The sequence below is a fragment of the Ipomoea nil genome, unplaced genomic scaffold (genome assembly GCF_001879475.1).
Source record: "Ipomoea nil cultivar Tokyo-kokei standard unplaced genomic scaffold, Asagao_1.1 scaffold3321, whole genome shotgun sequence".
In the NCBI taxonomy this organism is placed as follows: Eukaryota; Viridiplantae; Streptophyta; class Magnoliopsida; order Solanales; family Convolvulaceae; genus Ipomoea; species Ipomoea nil.
In genome coordinates this window covers 2,067,695-2,084,091 of record NW_017619749.1, presented here as the reverse complement: position 1 = coordinate 2,084,091, position 16,397 = coordinate 2,067,695, and the positions used below count along the sequence as shown (strand labels likewise).

Below are 16,397 nucleotides of genomic sequence, written 5' to 3'. Positions count from 1 at the left end.
ATTCTGATTCCCATGTGTGAACCAAGCACACTCAAAAACTTTTAACTATCAACTTGGACCAAGCACCAAGGTTGTCTATTAATCATTGAAAATTGAAAAGTAAGATATGCTACTATTTACTGTCATTAGAGTATTTGCAACAGTTGTGATTTTTAAAAAGCATTTTGCATGTGTAATTATAAAATAGAAGATATGAGGGAAGATGAAAAGGGGAAAAAAAATGAAAATATAAGCTATTCCGCACCCGTTGGAAGCGCGTTTCGGTGCACCCTGTCTTCTCCACGCAGGACCCGCTTTTCTGATAAAAATCGACTCTTTGTAAGAGGATTTTTTTTCTCCTCACCCTCTGTCCTCCACGTCATCTTTGTAGGAGGATTTTTGTTTTTTTTTTTCTCTCCTCACCCTCTGTCATCCACGTCATCATTATTTTCTCAAAAACCCAACAAAAAATCATTGGTGAATATTTATGATTATTTACAAGGTAGTATATGTTCTATGCTTTCTCAAACATTTTCAACCCAAAGAATCTAAGCCTCCAACCATGCACTTGGATGGATAACCTGAATATCATCACACTAAATGATAGTTGACATGTTCTAAGATTGATTAGTCCATTAAATTCAACTTATTTCTCAAATAAAAATGTTACACCTATTTACAAATTATACTTCCAATTTTTATTTTCACTAAATATTTAATTTTTATTAAATAAAAAAAAAGAACAAAAATCATGATTCACCATTTTTTATTACACAATTAAAACATGTCATATAATATGAAATAAAAAAATAATAAAATAAGAAATAAGAGTCCATATAGTAGGTACTTTTTTTCAAAAGTACTCATTTCTTGTTTGAGTAAACTTTTTTCGTTTTCAAACTATACATTTTAATCATGGTAACTTTATTTACCCATTAAATAGAATTATCAAATATCTGCTACCACAAAAAAAAAACAATCATCTTTGCCGTGTGAATTTCAGTCCAAGTCTTCCGTCGTATTTGGCTTGCTTATTACTGCAAGTGTCAAATTTCCAACATCAATGTGCATTTGTTTTTTCTTCCAATTTTCCATGCTCCCCCCACCCACCTCAAAAGGACAAAATACTTTATCCTTTTAATAAAATACGAATCATGAAAAAAATATATATTAAATTATTAAGGAATAAAGATCAAATAGGCCATTGAACTGCACACAATAATGCAATTAGGCCACTGAACCTTAAAAAATAACAATTAGGTCACTAAACTAACAAATTTCATTCAATTAGTCTAATTTACAGGTTTTGTAGGTTAGTAACAGGTCACCTAAAAAATTAAAAATATTTTTTAAAATTTTATTATTTAAAAATAATAAATTAAAATTAAAAAAAAAAAAAAAACGTTTCTTCGCTCTGCCAGAGACGAAGAAAGTTTCTTCATCTCAGGCCAGAGAAGAAGAACTTTCTTCGTCTCCATGGCCGGAGACGAAGAAACTTGTCTCCGGCGTAGACGGTTAAACTTTTTTTTTTAAAAAAAATTTAAATTATTATTTTTAAATAATAATTAAAAAATATATATTTTACAATTTTGGTGACCTGTTACTAACTTGTAAAACCTGTAAATTGACTTAATTGCATGAAAATTGTTAGTTTAGGGATCCTATTGTTGTTTTTTTTAGGTTCAATGACCTAATTGCATTATTCTGTGCAATTCGATGGCCTATTTGACCCTTATTCCAATTATTAATGTAATCCAGAACTACCTAAACCATGTTTAGTAACATAATTAGCTTACAACAATTTTGACTTATTTGACCACTATTAATTATTTGACTTTGTTAAACATTCAATATAAGTGTTTGATTAATTAACTTTTTATAATAACTTATTGATCTAAAATGTTAAAATTCAAAAAGTTAGTAAAGTGGTTTTTTCTGTCAATTTTTTTAAAAAAGTCATTTTGCATGTAATCTAATTTATCAAACATCTTTCTCCAATCAGCTGATGTTATCAACAAATCAAACCTACTAACACAATCAACTAACAGATATATATTTACCAAACACCATATTCTTTAGTTAAGTTGGTCAAATAATTGAGTTAATAAACACAAAGCTAAATTCAACCTCCTATGGCTATGAGAGTTAAGTTTTAAATTTTTTTTTTTCATTTATCCTATTTAAAATTGACAAAAAATTATACTCCGTAATTGAATTTAAATGGTAAGTATTAAACAAATTACCATCCAGTGAATTCAAATTTCGTATATATGCATAATGCATTATGTTTTCTTTTTCAATTTCATTAATTCCACACTGAAAATCATTCTTGTTCTTCTGTATAGAACATACATATCTAGCACATAACGAGTTACTGACAAGCAGAAATATACAATATGGGATAAAAAAAATATATAAGGAAGATTGCTCATGATCTGGCAAGGACATCCTCGCACAACATGCAGTCTTCAAGTCGTCGGAGAAAGAAGACCGGCGACGAAAGGTCGTGGCTTGCAGTTGGCCGTCAACGGCGTAGCTTTGGGCATGCTTAACCCAGTTCCTTCAGTCATATCCACCATCTCACCGCCGATTCTTTCCCAGTCAAAGCATTGGATCAACGACCCCAACGACAGCCCAACCATACGCAACCCCAGTGCTTCTCCAGGGCAGCTTCTCCTTCCAGACCCAAAAGGCATCATCTTGTACCCATCTCTCATCACTCCTTCTGAGCCTTGAAACCTCTCCGGCCTGAACTTTTCCGGCTCGTCCCAGTTCTTGGGGTCTCTTTGGATGGAGTACAAGTTGATCATCAGCATTGTGCCGGCGGGGATACGGTAGCCGGCGACGGTGCACTCTTCTGAGGACTCGTGGGGGATTAACAGAGGGCCAACAGGGTACATTCTCAACGTTTCTTTTAGTATGCAGTTCAGGTAAGGGAGATTGGCCAAATCTGACTCCTCGAGTAGCCGTTCATGTCCGACCCGATCGTCAATCTCCATTTGCGCCTTCTTCAAGACTTGTGGGTGGTTTAGCAGAAGTGATAGCCCCCACTCCATAGTCCCCGATGATGTATCTGTTCCCGCTGCTAACATAACCTGTATATACACAAAGTGGATATGTAAATTAGAGCGAATATCAATTTTGGTCTCACCAGTATTAGCAATATCAATTTTAAACATCATCACGAGTATTAGTAAAATGACAGTTTTGGTCCACATATTTAATTCATACTAACTTTCATCAACTACTATTGTTTTAATGTCAAAATTCGTCACGCCGATTGCCCACCGATTAAGATATGTCAAAATCTAAAAAATTTTCGTCCTTTTCAATTTAAAATACCAATTTGAGCATTAATAAAATGATTTAAGCCCTCACAGTTCCCAGTTATGAACCCTACCTTAATTTGATGAGGAATAATTGCGAATTAGGATCAATCTTAGGCTTAAATCTCTGTATTCATGCTCAAATTAAGATATTAATTTGAAAAAAAAAACATGAAAATACCTTTAGTAATTTCATATTTCGGCATGTCTTAAACAAATGGGCGACCAACATGATGAATATATTAATAATAAAACAATAGTCAAAAATGAAAATTGATATTTAAATAATAATTGTAGATGAAAATTGATATTAAAATAATAATTATGAATAGGAATTAAACATATAGATCAAAACTCCCACTGCTATTTTGGAACAAAATTGATATTTTTTTTTTGAAAGCTAAGGAAATTATATTGCATTAAACTGACTTTCAAAAAAAATATTGCATTAAACTGAAGACGAGCCAAGGAAAATTGGTATTTAATTTGCTTAGTAAATTATTAATTTTTTGACGAGCTTAGTAAATTATTAATGAATCCTGTATTTTCTAAATCGGCGGCGCCTTTTTCTCCAAAAGTAAACGCATCCTTCACAATTCATCCCTTCTGCGTGACTGCGTCCCCACGCAGATCTGATCCGTAAGAGTAGGCGGAGACAGCGGGTCAACTTATTTGGTAACTTTTTTTATAAGTCAATATCTATAATTGATGGTTTAAATAAAAAAAATTAAAAATTATTTTAATACAGAGTCAAATTTATAATCTTGTAGATTTTTTTTAAAGGATAATATTGTAGTTAATATGTATTTTTTCTACTCCATTATTATAATAAAGTTACTCAAGATGAAATGCAAACAACTTACCAGCATGAGGCTCCTGATAATTTCATCCTTGTAATATTCGGGTTCGTTTTTTTGAAGTGTCAGTAGCACTTCAACGAATGATTTCTTCTTCCCGGCCGACTCGGTATCGCGATCGCCGTCGTTTTCCAATCTTTTCCGGCAGTCTTTGATCATGTCCTGCATGAAAGCATCTCGCCGGTGCTGCAACTCCACCAAACTGTTCTCCAAGTCCTTGAACACCCCCTTCAACGCCGGCACGAAGTCGCCGACGTTGGTTGCCCCGCCGAGGCGGAAAGTGTCCGTTACGATCCCCCTGAACCGCTTTGCCTCCTCGATATCCCCCACATTCTCGCCGTAATACCTTTTCCCGGCGATCATCCTCATCATCACGTTCAACGTGAGCTCGAAAAAAAAGCTCTTCATTTCAACGTGCGAATCCGCTTTACTAACCGAGTGCACCTTTCTCACCATGGACTTCACCTCATCCGCGCGGATCCCGTGGAGCATCTGGAGGCGATGGGCGGACAGGATTTCGAGGGCGGCGATTTTGCGGAGATTCCGCCAGTGATCGCCGTAGGAGGACCACGCTAGGGAGGTGTAGTTGTAGCCTATGTACTTTCCGGCCATGAGGTGCGGCCGGTTCGCGAAAACGATGTCGTTCCTCGACAGACACTCCTCGGCGGCGGAAGGGGTGGCGACCAGTAGAACTTTCCTGGACCCGAACTCGAGGAGGAGAACCGGGCCATGGCGGCTGGAGATTTTGTCCAAGGCGCGGTGGAGAGGTTTCTTAAAGAGGTATAGATGGCCGAGGAGGGGGAGAGTGAGGAACGGCGCCGGTGGATGGTTCTTGAATTTCCGGTGAAAGTGTTTGGAGATTAAGTACAAGGGAAAGAGGATGGCAAGGTACAAGAATGGGTTGATGAGGTAATCCATTGAATGTTGTATCGTGGATGGAAATAAATGCGGTCTGATCTAGATTTATATATTTTGGGACAGCCACACATGTGAGATGAGATCAAAGGATCGGACCATTGATAAATACAAAAACATGTATTTTTTTTTTATAAAAAAAATCAAAGAAATGATGTTAAGGAAGTAACTATCAAATTCATAATCTAATATTTAATTTACCTCACGCCATGATTTAATATAATTTTTTGTGGTACTACGAAAGCAATGAGAAAATATGTTAGCTACAGATTCCAGATTAGTCAAACAAGGCGGCTTTACCTTAGCTTCTCTTTCACTCTGCCTTGATGATGCTGTTCTTCCACTAGTTGCGCAGTTGTTACGCACCTTAACGAGTGTTGATTGAGTTATATTGGGTTCACAATTAAGTCAGGGTTACATTTGTGTAATACTATTTCATGGATCCTTATTCGTATGTCATATCATATTGTGTCGGGTCAAAATAAAAATGTAATATTAATTTGGAATAAATTAATGGAGAAGAACGGCCGACTTCTCCAATGGAGAAGAACGGCCAGATCTGGCCGTTCTTCTCCATTGGAGAAGTCGGCCGTCCGATCGTCTTCTCCAGTGAAGACGATCAAAGGGTCGGATTTTGTCGCCGGTGACCGTATTTTTTCCGCCGGTCGTCGAAATTTGTCACCGATCGCCGTAATTCGTTGCCGGAATTGAAATGACCTGTAATAACAGGTCATTTACCGGTTTTTGGGCTTCATTGACTCAATTTAACATGTTTAAGGGTTTAATTGCACTTTTATAAAGTTTATGGGGCTAATTGACCTTTGAGGTAAAGTTTAGGGGCTTATTTGACCCTTTTCTCTTTACATTTTGATGTAAAAGTATTACTTTTTCTAATCAAAAGTATTACTCTTTCCATTATAAATAATGTTGACAAGTGGTTGTTACTTATAAACGCAAATGTAATACTTTTAAATCAAAATATAAAAATATTACATTTTTTTCTTTAAATATTACATTTCCCTATATAAGCAATAAATATTTTATTTATGATTTAGCATTAATTTTTTCAGTATAAGTAGTATATTTCATGTTGACCCGACCTGTCTCTCAAACATAAACCCGTGAGACAATCTCACACAATTTTGTGTCTTTAAGTCAATGGTGGATAGCTTGTCAAAAAAAAAAAAAAAAAACAGAGTCAATGGTGGATATAATAGAATTATGTATAGTGGTTGAGGTATTGTATTTTAAATTCATTTCTAGCGATAAATTTAGGTAATTTAAAATTGAATTTTTCATAATGCTAGAGTTGGGGTCGGGATTGGGATAAGACTTCTTGTAAATTTACCTTCTTATGAGTATAAGGGCTCATAATTAATTAGATAAAATTGGGATACCGTCATACCATATGTCAATTAGAAATATATATATATATATATATATATATATATATATATATATATATATATATATATATATACTTCGTATTATATAATCTTTTCTGGTCATATCTATCTAGAAGGGAATGGGCACGAAATGAAAGGTCCGCATAGGGACAAACCTCTGAGGAATCTTCAAAGATAAAACCTTAGTACAAGTGGTCCTACCATTTAGGTCTTTGTCTAGCTTTTTATATACTTCATGTGCATAGTATGTTAAGTCACAAACACACTTTCCAACCATCTTTTCCATAAATACGATATTTTTTCAAGTGGAAGTTTTGTCCTAACATTTTATTTTCATGATGTGCTTCGTTAAATGTCATAAATTGACCGACTTCACATATTTTTTTATTAAACATAAAAATAATAAAAATGAATTATGCAAAGTCAAAAAGGGAAATAATGAAAAATAAATAAAATGAGTGTGTAAACGTGTAATATTGTTTTTTCATAATGAATATAAATATATATGAATCCATCATTATTGTATATTTTTCAATACAAATTGAGAATGGACAAAATATTAGGTGTCGGATTAATTAACAATAGTTATGCTGAGAAAACGTGTTTACCATGCGCATGGTGAACATAGGGGTATATCAATAATTTCTATACTGTAAATTCATAATTTTTATTTTTTTGAAAACGTAGATTCATAATTTTGTTTTTCATTTGTTGTTACCTATTCAAGTGGTCACACTATTCAAATTATTCTGTTGATCCAGGTCCACCTTGCAATGTGGATTCAAGTTCAAGTTTAAAATTACCTTTTAAAAATTCATAATTTGTGATAATCATGTATTGTATTCACAAATTTTTAAAATTTAAAAACACAATTAATATTTTATATGTTTACAATTTCAATATTAAAAATCCTATTAATATTTTATATGTTTACATTGCAAGGTGGACCTAATCCATGATATAACTAGAATGAGGGCCAAGAGACTTGTATGCTCACTGTCCAAGCCCAAGTTCCCAACACCGGAACGTTATGCTGTGAGCACGTACCCACTTTGCACGGTGGGCCCAGTTCCATATCCATAATTTTTATATTGTAGATTTATAGTAATTTTTATATTGTAGATTCATAATTTCTATAAAGTAGATTCATAAAATTTATACTTTAAATTCATAAATTTTAAACCGTAGATTCATAATTTAAATACAATACATTCATAATTTCTATACAGTAAATTCATAATTTCTATACTGCAAATTCATAATATCTGTACTGTAGATTCATAATTTCTAAATTGTATATTTATCAAATTATAAATATATAATTCTCTGATTTGTGAAAACAGAGTTAGCAATTGAAATCTAAAGTATAAATTTTATGAATTTACAGTATATAAATTATGAACTTATAATATATAAATTATGAATCTACAGTATATAAATTATGAATGTGAAACTGTGCTCATCTTGCAAGGTGAACACGTGTTGTGATGTGCACGTGCTCACAACATAATTTGCCCCCAACACCATCCCAAAGTAGAAGAAACATGACAAGTGATTACAGATGAGAAAGCAGGTTGGTCATAGTCGGTCTTGGGCGACATTTAGCCATCAAAGGATAAACTCTGGGCATGGTTAACCCAGGCCCTTCACTCATATTCACAGGCTCTTCACCATCTCTCTCCCATTCAAAGCACTGAATCAAAGTTCCTAACACCAATCCTGCAACGTGCATTGCCATGTTCTCCCCAGGACACCCTCTTCTCCCATACCCAAACGGCATCAGCTTAAACCCATCTCGCTGCCCCTCCATTTCCAGGAATCTCTCTGGCATGAACTTTTCTGGCTCCTCCCATAGCTTCGGATCGTTCTGTATAGCCCATAAGTTTGCTAGCACCATTGTTCCTTTTGGCACCCGAAAACCTTCAATAACACAGTCCTCTGAGGACTCATGGGGTACCAGGACTGGAGCTGCGGGGTACATTCTTAGCGTTTCGTTTATAATTCCATGCAGATATGGAAGTTTGGGCAGATCTGATTCTTCAATTAGGGTTGATGATCCGCCCGTTTGGATGTCGATTTCGATTTGAGCCCTTTTTAGTGCTTCTGGATTGTTTAGCAAGAGTGACAGCGCCCATTCCATTGTTGCCACTGTAGTGTCGGTCCCTGCGGATAACATTACCTGCAGATATAAAATCTTATCCATTATTTCTGCAAGGACAAGATATATAAGGTCTGATCTATAGCGTTGAAATCTTGATCAAATTTGCCTTACCTGCCCCATGCCTTTTATGATTTCGTCTGTGTAATATTCCGGTTCTGAATCTTGGAGTGACAGGAGAACATCAATCATCGTCTTGTTTCTCCGATCATCGGAACAACATCGTCTCCTTGTTTGCTTATGTTCTTCGATAAATTCTTGCATAAAGCTGTCTCTTTTCTCCTTCAACACCCTGAGCTTGTCTTCAATCCTGTTCAGCTTAAACCACTTAACAATCGGCACAAAGTCGCCGATATTCGTAGCTCCGCTCACCTGAAAAGTCTCGTTCACGATCGCTCTAAACCTCTTGGCTTGCTCCAACTCCTCTGCAGATCCTCCACAGTATCTCTTCCCAGCTATCATCACCATCAAGATGTTCAAAGTCAGCTCAAAGAACGCCGATTTCATATCCACCGCTTTATACCCAGAGTCTCTATGAAGCCGTTTGATCAGCGAACGGACCTCATCTCTGCGTATATCGGCAAACGCTTGAATCCGGTGAGCGGACAAGATCTCCGTGGAAGCAATCCGTCTTAGGTTGCGCCAGTGGTGGCCGTATGGGGCCCAAACAAGCGTCGTGTAATCGTAGCCGAGGTACTTCCCGGCAAGCAACCTGGGACGGTTGGCGAGCACAACATCGTTCTTGGTGAAACATTGCTCCACGGCCGAAGGAGAAGAAACTAGCAGAACAGGGCGTGACCCGAATTTCAGAAACAGCACCGGACCATGTTTGCGGGAGATGTTGGCTAAAGTACGATGAAGTGGTTTCTTGATTAGATATAGATGGCCTATTAGAGGTAAAGAGATGGAAGGGGTTGGTGGGAGGTTTTGGAATTTGGTTAGGAGATGAGTGGTGAGGAAGTAGAGAAAGGCAAAAAGTAAGAAACATAGTGAGATATCCATGAAGATAGAGTTTAATGGAAGTGTGTATTTCTATATATGTGGCGTTTAAGAAATTGTGGAATATTATGTAGCAATGGAAATAGTTTATAATTATGTGACAGAGTTTGATGCTATAGACAAGGAGCCGAAATGAGAATTTGATGCGAGCATAGAAAATAACTAAAGTCATTGCATGGTTTTGGATTGTGCTCTCGTAGGTTTCAACATATGCGGTATCAAAGTTAACAGTACTAAAAAAAAAATTAATTATTAAATTATAATAATTCAACTAAATATTGATATGTTAATTACACATTGCTTTTAAATTAAATAAAATTACTTATATGTTTTATTCTCTCATGTATTTTTTGTTACTATTAGTTTTTTTTTAATAAAAATTTAATTGATGAAATATTGATGGAGTGTTTGAAAAATAAATTATAAGCCAAAGTCAATATAAACACAAATATTTAAAATTCAAAACCCGAATATGAGTCAAAGTGGCGAAAAAGAGAGAGAAATTTAAAAATTTACTGTATTTTTTTATTTAAACATTATATATTATAAATTTCGTTTGTTAGTGCCAATAGTAGCTATTTATTATAAAAGACCCTTTAATAAAAACTAATTATATTTATGTTAAATTCATCTATAATAATAAAAAACACTTTATTGATTGACTCCATCACACTAAGTGTTCATCATGTGATTTATAGAATTTACATTGTATACACCATCATATAGTCGTTGTGATTTTTTTTGTTGTCACATAAAAAAATATTAATTATTCAATCATAATAATTCTACTAAATTATGATATGATAATGATAATTACACATTACTTACCGCATTTATGATTTATTATTTTATCCAATTTTTTTTTTCTTTATGTTTTCCATGAAATATTTATGGGGTGTTTGAAAATAGATTATAAACCAAAGTGAGTAATATAACACAAAAATTGATGCTTTCAAAAAAAAAACACACACAAATATTTAAAATCTAAAATCTAAATAACTGCCCAACAAATACATTATTGTCAGTTGAGAAGAATGTGGAAGAAGTCGGTCGAGCCTGCCCAACGTACACTTTTTTTTTTGGAAACTGCCCAACGTACACTTACTGACTCCTTTAATATAGATACCTCTTCCGATCACCAGTTCTTCATCGCGCCGCCGTGCACAACCTCATCTTCCGCCGCAACCACCGCCACTCTTCCTCCTCCGCCGCTGATGTTACTATGAAAGACTGCTGCGATCTCCCCGCCTTCGCCGACTCGTCAATGCCTACGTCTTATTTGTGCTTTAATATCACAGAATGAACCTTCATTGGTACCAATTACTATGGTAAGTATTCAACAAAAACTTGCTAGGGTTATTTTGAATCTTTGTATTTTCTTTGAATACTTGTTAGATTTGGCAGATAAAGTTTACTCACTATGTAGTTCTTTGCTCCCTTTCTGTATTCCTGGATTTCCCCACATTTTTGGGTTCTTTATCCTTTATTATTTAAAAAATGATTTTTAGTGTGTTTAAGTATTCGTTATAGTTTTTAAAATGTTTTTTTCGCTGTTGTTGTTAGTTTTTAAAATGATTTTCAGCATTTGGAAGTGTTATTTTTAATTAGTTTTCAGAGTTATTTTCTTTTAACATTTACATTCTTGATATGTTTTTTCCCTTTATTTTTGGTTCTTTTCCCTTTGTTATTTTTAAAATGATTTTCAGGGTTTTAAAGTATTCTTTTTAATAGTTGATGTTTTCCTTGTCAGTTCTGAACACACAAGATGATCTACAGGCTGTATGCTGGGCTATTCTTCTCGCTCTGTGTTGATATGACGGACAGGGAGTTGGCTTATTTGGAGTGCATCCACTTGTTTGTGTAGATACTGGATCACTTTTTTAGTAATGTCTGCGAGTTAGATTTGGTTTTTAACTTTCACAAGGTATGGTTTGTCAGTCTTTCTCATTGTGAATCTCTGTATTTTCTTTTATTTCTACTGTATTCACCTTGTGTATGCTGCATTGTAATTTATACTTCTGATTGATTGTTTTCCTATGAAGGTATATCTAATCTTAGATGAATTTGTTCTCGGTTGGGAGCTCCAAGAAACAAGTAAGAAGGTGAGAGTAATCGCGAGAAGAAGGATTTTTCTCGCGCCTTATCCTTGTTCTAGTGAGGTGTACTTTGCATAGATTTTGCAGAAAAAATGGATGTTTGATTTCTTCTGAAACTGCAGGCTATCATAGAGAGTTTGAATGAAAATTGGAGAAGTTGGAGTAAAGATTGATGATCCATGATGGCCAACCTTCATCCATATTCCAAAGTATGCACCTTTTTCATTTGCTCCCCTTTGATCTTTCTGAACATTTAGGATTATGCCTGCTTCTGTTTGAGATTTTGAATCTCTAGAATTTCTTTCAATTTTACTCGTAAAGAAGATGGATTGAGTGTTCATGTCATAGGATTGAAGAAGACATTGTGATTGATAGGTCATTTCCTCCCCCTATTCATGATTGAGTTTGCTTCTGTCCTTTAGGTAGAGAGTGCTTTCATGTGAGAATGTGAGATTGCTCAACTCATTTTGTTTCGGTCCAATGTCATATCTTGTCAAACATGAAACATTTGTCTCGTCAATGATTATCTTGAAACGCTTACTTAATTCACAACTTATTGAAGTTATTATGTATGATACGAAACATCATTTGTATTGAAGGAAGCAATTTTGTTTCTGCTTTCCTGTATGAAAAATTTCTTACTGATTTTCCGATGTTATAGCATGACCTGAGGTTCGTGAATCAGCAGGGTTGGCATTCAGCACTCTCTACATGGTACCACTTGTTAGTTCTTGGTGTGTTGACATACCAGTTTTTATATTTTAAATATTAGTTTGGTGATGAATTGATGATGGTTCATTGTGTAGACTGCTGGAATGCAAGCAATTGATGAGATTGTTCATACACTTCTGCATGCTCTGGAGGAAGATCAAACCTTTGATACTGCTCTGAATGGTTTAAAACAGATTTCTAGGTTGAAAACCATTTGCATATGTGTATTTTCTTACATTTCTGCCTGGGCACCTTTTCTGATTTTTAAAATGTATTGGATCCTTCTTTCAGTGTCAGGACCAGTGCTGTGCTGCCTGCCTCATATCCTTCCCAAGCTTGTCTACCTTCCCCTTTCGTAAGTATTGTGACTATTTCTTATAGATTTTTTTTTTTTTTTTTTTTTTTTTTTTTTTTTTTTTTTTTATAGAGTAGTATTTCTTTATTATTCACAATGATCTTTGGTTTTATATCCAACGCCTTCAATGCACATGCCTTGGGAGCTTTAGCAGAGGTTGCTGGACCTGGTCTTGATGCCTCCCTTGGTACCATGCTTCCTGCTTTACTCACTGCAATGGGCTATACTGATACGGTAGGAACCTAATTTTTATGCCATAGTGCCATTTACTTGGTTTCTAAGTTGATTTGTGTTTTTTTTTTTTTCATTGCATAATTTGCATTTGTCATGCTTTCACCTTGAAAATATCAGAGGTTCAAAGTCTCGCCAAGAAAGCAGCAGAAACTGTTGTCACTGTAATTGATGAGGAAGGTATCGAGTCTTTACTGTCGGAGCTTCTCAAAGGTGTTGGAGATATTCAGGCATGATTTATTGTTTTGCATAATGCTAATGTGACTTTCTTTTCTTTGTATTCCAGTTTTTAGCTAACACTATTTAAGTTTTATTCTTCCAGGCTTCAATCAGACAAAGTTCTGCGTACTTAATTGGATATTTGAATTATTTATTCAAAACCAGTGGTCTATATCTTGTTGATGGGGCTCCAAATGTGATATCCACCCTGATTATTTTACTAAGTGATTCAGATTCAGCTACCGTGACGGTATTATTTTGATGCATTGCATGACATTAATACAATGCACTTTAATTAACTGGTTTATCTTACCGTGCTCCTTTACAGATTGCTTGGGAAGCATTTGTCTAGTGTTATAAGTTCAGTTCCTAAAGGAGTTCTTCCTTCGTATATAAAGTTGGTTCGTGATGTATACAAACATGCAGGGAGGGACCAGTTCTAAATTTCTAATACCTGGTTTTTGCCTCCGGAAAGCTCTTCAACCTGTGCGTGCTTCCTATTTCCCTCCAGGTATTCCTGCTTTGTTGTCCGACTGATTGCACTCTGGAGTGGTATCTTCTTCTTTCTCTTATTCTCACCATTGGTTGAATTCTTCAAATCTACTAAAGCCTTTAATGTAATGGGACTTGATTTCAGGGTAGTATTTGCATTGGTTTATGTGAAGTGATGGCAAGTGTTGGGAAGAGCCAGTTGCTGAGTGATGGACAAGATTATCCCTACCATTCGGACAGCACTTTGTGATAGGTTTGAGATTGTTTACTTGTATTGAAGGAAGCAATTTTGTTTCTGCTTTCGTGTATGAAAAATTTCTTACTGATTTTCTGATGTTATAGCAAAACCTGAGGTTCGTGAATCAGCAGGGTTGGCATTCAGCTCTCTATACATGGTACCACTAGTTAGTTCTTGGTGTGTGAATATTAGTTTGATGATGAATTGATGATGGTTCCTTGTGTAGACTGCTGGAATGCAAGCAATTGATGAGATTGTTCCGACACTTCTGCACGCTCTTGATGACGATCAAATCTCTGATACTGCTCTGGATGGTTTGAAACAGATTTTAAGGTTGAAAACCGTTTGCAGTGTAGAAACAGATGTGGTCTTGACAACCTATGGTCTTCTAACTGCTGCATATAAGGCTGTAAGTAATCCAGCCTTTTTCAGATCAGTATCAATGTTTTTCCCATGAGCTTGAAAGTGTGTTTATTCTGTTCATTTGGTTCTATGTGCTTTAACCAGTTTTTAACTGTGATTTAGGATGCGGAGAGGAGCATATTCCATGAAGTTGATTGGCATCGAATTGAACTGGATGAAGCACTCACCATAAAATCCTGGAGAACTGTGAGTGCTAGGGCTGCATTCACATTGTCTGCACATTGCAGGTGGTGTCTCACTGGTATTCCACTTCAGGTATGTTTCCTCATCTAGGTTCCCATTTATCATATTTCCTAAAAAAATGAGGCTTTCATAAGACCGTCTCATTTGATAGAAATCTGATTTATGTTAATGATGTCCTCACTAATTGCTGCAGAATAATTTGCAAGATCTTTACAGCCTTCTGTGTTTCTTGCATCTTGGAAGAGGGGGGGAGTGAGTTTTATTTTGTTACTCCAATTTAATATCTTGATGTCCTTGTTTTTGTTGTTGTTGCATACTTGCATATATTAATTTCTCTGTGAAATGTGGTTTCTGCAGATCTTAGAATGTGCTATGGGCCTGGGGTAAACTGTAATGACAATTGCCTAAATACTTGCTAGGCCGGGCAAGGGTATCCCTGATAATCAAGAACTTGCTGAGGACATGCCTATTTCTCAGCATTCTAAGAACAGAAGGAGGTGGCACTCTCATTGTTTGTCCTATGGCATTACTTGGTCAATGGAAGGTGTGGCACTTCATTGTTCGTCCTATGGCATTACTTGGTCAATGGAAGGTGTGGCACTTTATCGTTTGTCCTATGGCATTACTTGGTCAATGGAAGGTGAGTTTATTAGTCTGTAGCCCCTTTCTTGCTTAATGTCAATATGAAAATGTGTCTGATATTGATTATAATTCTCATAACAGGATGAACTTGAAGCCCATTCAAAGCCAGATTGCATTTCTGTTTTTGTTCATTATGGTGGGGAAAGAAGTAATGACCCTAGAGTGATAGTAGAAACAGATGTGGTCTTCACAACCTATGGTCTTCTAACTGCTGCATATAAGGCTGTAAGTAATCCAGCCTTTCTCAGATCAGTATCAATGTTTTTCCCATGAGCTTGAAAGTGTATTTATTCTGTTCATTTGGTTCTATGTGCATTAACCAGTTTTTAACTGTGATTTAGGATGCGGAGAGTAGCATATTCCATGAAGTTGATTGGCATCGAATTGAACTGGATGAAGCACTCACCATAAAATCCTGGAGAACTGTGAGTGCTAGGGCTGCATTCACATTGTCTGCGCATTGCAGGTGGTGTAAGTAATCCAGCCTTTTTCAGATCAGTATCAATGTTTTTCCCATGAGCTTGAAAGTGTATTTATTCTGTTCATTTGGTTCTATGTGCATTAACCAGTTTTTAACTGTGATTTAGGATGCGGAGAGTAGCATATTCCATGAAGTTGATTGGCATCGAATTGTACTGGATGAAGCACTCACCATAAAATCCTAGAGAACTGTGAGTGCTAGGGCTGCATTCACATTGTCTGCACATTGCAGGTGGTGTCTCACTGGTATTCCACTTCAGGTATGTTTCCTCATCTAAGTTCCCATTTATCATATCATGTAAAAAAATGATAAATGCCATGGTGCAATTGGGCATGGTATGTTTTCTATATTACTAACTGTATATATACATGCTAATAAGTTTAACTGAATTACTTAAATGTTTGCTATCTTTTAAATGGAATAAGTTAATATAGAGACCTTATGAGAATGGTGATCAGAGAGCATTGAAACTGATCAAGGCAATTCTTAGGCCTAAACCCTAAACCCTAAACGCATGGTATGTTTTCTATATTACTAACTGTATATATACATGCTAATAAGTTTAACTGAGTTACTTAAATGTTTGCTATCTTTTAGGTGGAATAAGTTAATACAGAGACCTTATGAGAATGGTGATCAGAGAGCATTGAAACTGATCAAGGCAATTCGTAGGCCATTAATGCTTA

General features: G+C 35.6%; 3 protein-coding genes and 2 long non-coding RNA genes across 5 annotated transcripts; 3 read left to right on the top strand and 2 right to left on the bottom strand.

The window, feature by feature from the left end:
- Positions 1-2,266: 2,266 nt before the first annotated feature.
- Positions 2,267-5,167, bottom strand: LOC109169868 (cytochrome P450 81F3-like). Its single transcript, XM_019318759.1, has 2 exons — positions 4,169-5,167; positions 2,267-3,074 (listed from the first exon to the last, which is right to left on the bottom strand). The coding sequence occupies exons 1-2, from the start codon at positions 5,078-5,080 to the stop codon at positions 2,448-2,450; spliced, it is 1,539 nt and encodes a 512-aa protein (XP_019174304.1). The 5' UTR covers positions 5,081-5,167; the 3' UTR covers positions 2,267-2,447.
- Positions 5,168-7,986: 2,819 nt separating this feature from the next.
- Positions 7,987-9,805, bottom strand: LOC109169870 (isoflavone 2'-hydroxylase-like). The gene is made up of 2 exons (XM_019318762.1): positions 8,756-9,805; positions 7,987-8,662 (listed from the first exon to the last, which is right to left on the bottom strand). The coding sequence occupies exons 1-2, from the start codon at positions 9,641-9,643 to the stop codon at positions 8,039-8,041; spliced, it is 1,512 nt and encodes a 503-aa protein (XP_019174307.1). The 5' UTR covers positions 9,644-9,805; the 3' UTR covers positions 7,987-8,038.
- A 1,916-nt stretch (positions 9,806-11,721) lies between these two features.
- LOC109170175 lies at positions 11,722-12,803 on the top strand. The gene is made up of 5 exons (XR_002052376.1): positions 11,722-11,742; positions 11,859-11,945; positions 12,398-12,450; positions 12,543-12,649; positions 12,739-12,803. It is a non-coding gene; the product is annotated as an uncharacterized LOC109170175 (long non-coding RNA).
- A 212-nt stretch (positions 12,804-13,015) lies between these two features.
- LOC109170174 lies at positions 13,016-13,754 on the top strand. Its single transcript, XR_002052375.1, has 4 exons — positions 13,016-13,036; positions 13,154-13,246; positions 13,418-13,502; positions 13,581-13,754. It is a non-coding gene; the product is annotated as an uncharacterized LOC109170174 (long non-coding RNA).
- Positions 13,755-13,919: 165 nt separating this feature from the next.
- LOC109169791 (DNA repair protein rad8-like) lies at positions 13,920-15,709 on the top strand. The gene is made up of 8 exons (XM_019318681.1): positions 13,920-13,983; positions 14,087-14,139; positions 14,209-14,391; positions 14,508-14,660; positions 14,782-14,840; positions 15,066-15,132; positions 15,312-15,455; positions 15,572-15,709. Exons 1-8 carry the CDS (start codon positions 13,920-13,922, stop codon positions 15,707-15,709), a joined length of 861 nt encoding a protein of 286 aa, XP_019174226.1.
- Positions 15,710-16,397: the final 688 nt, after the last annotated feature.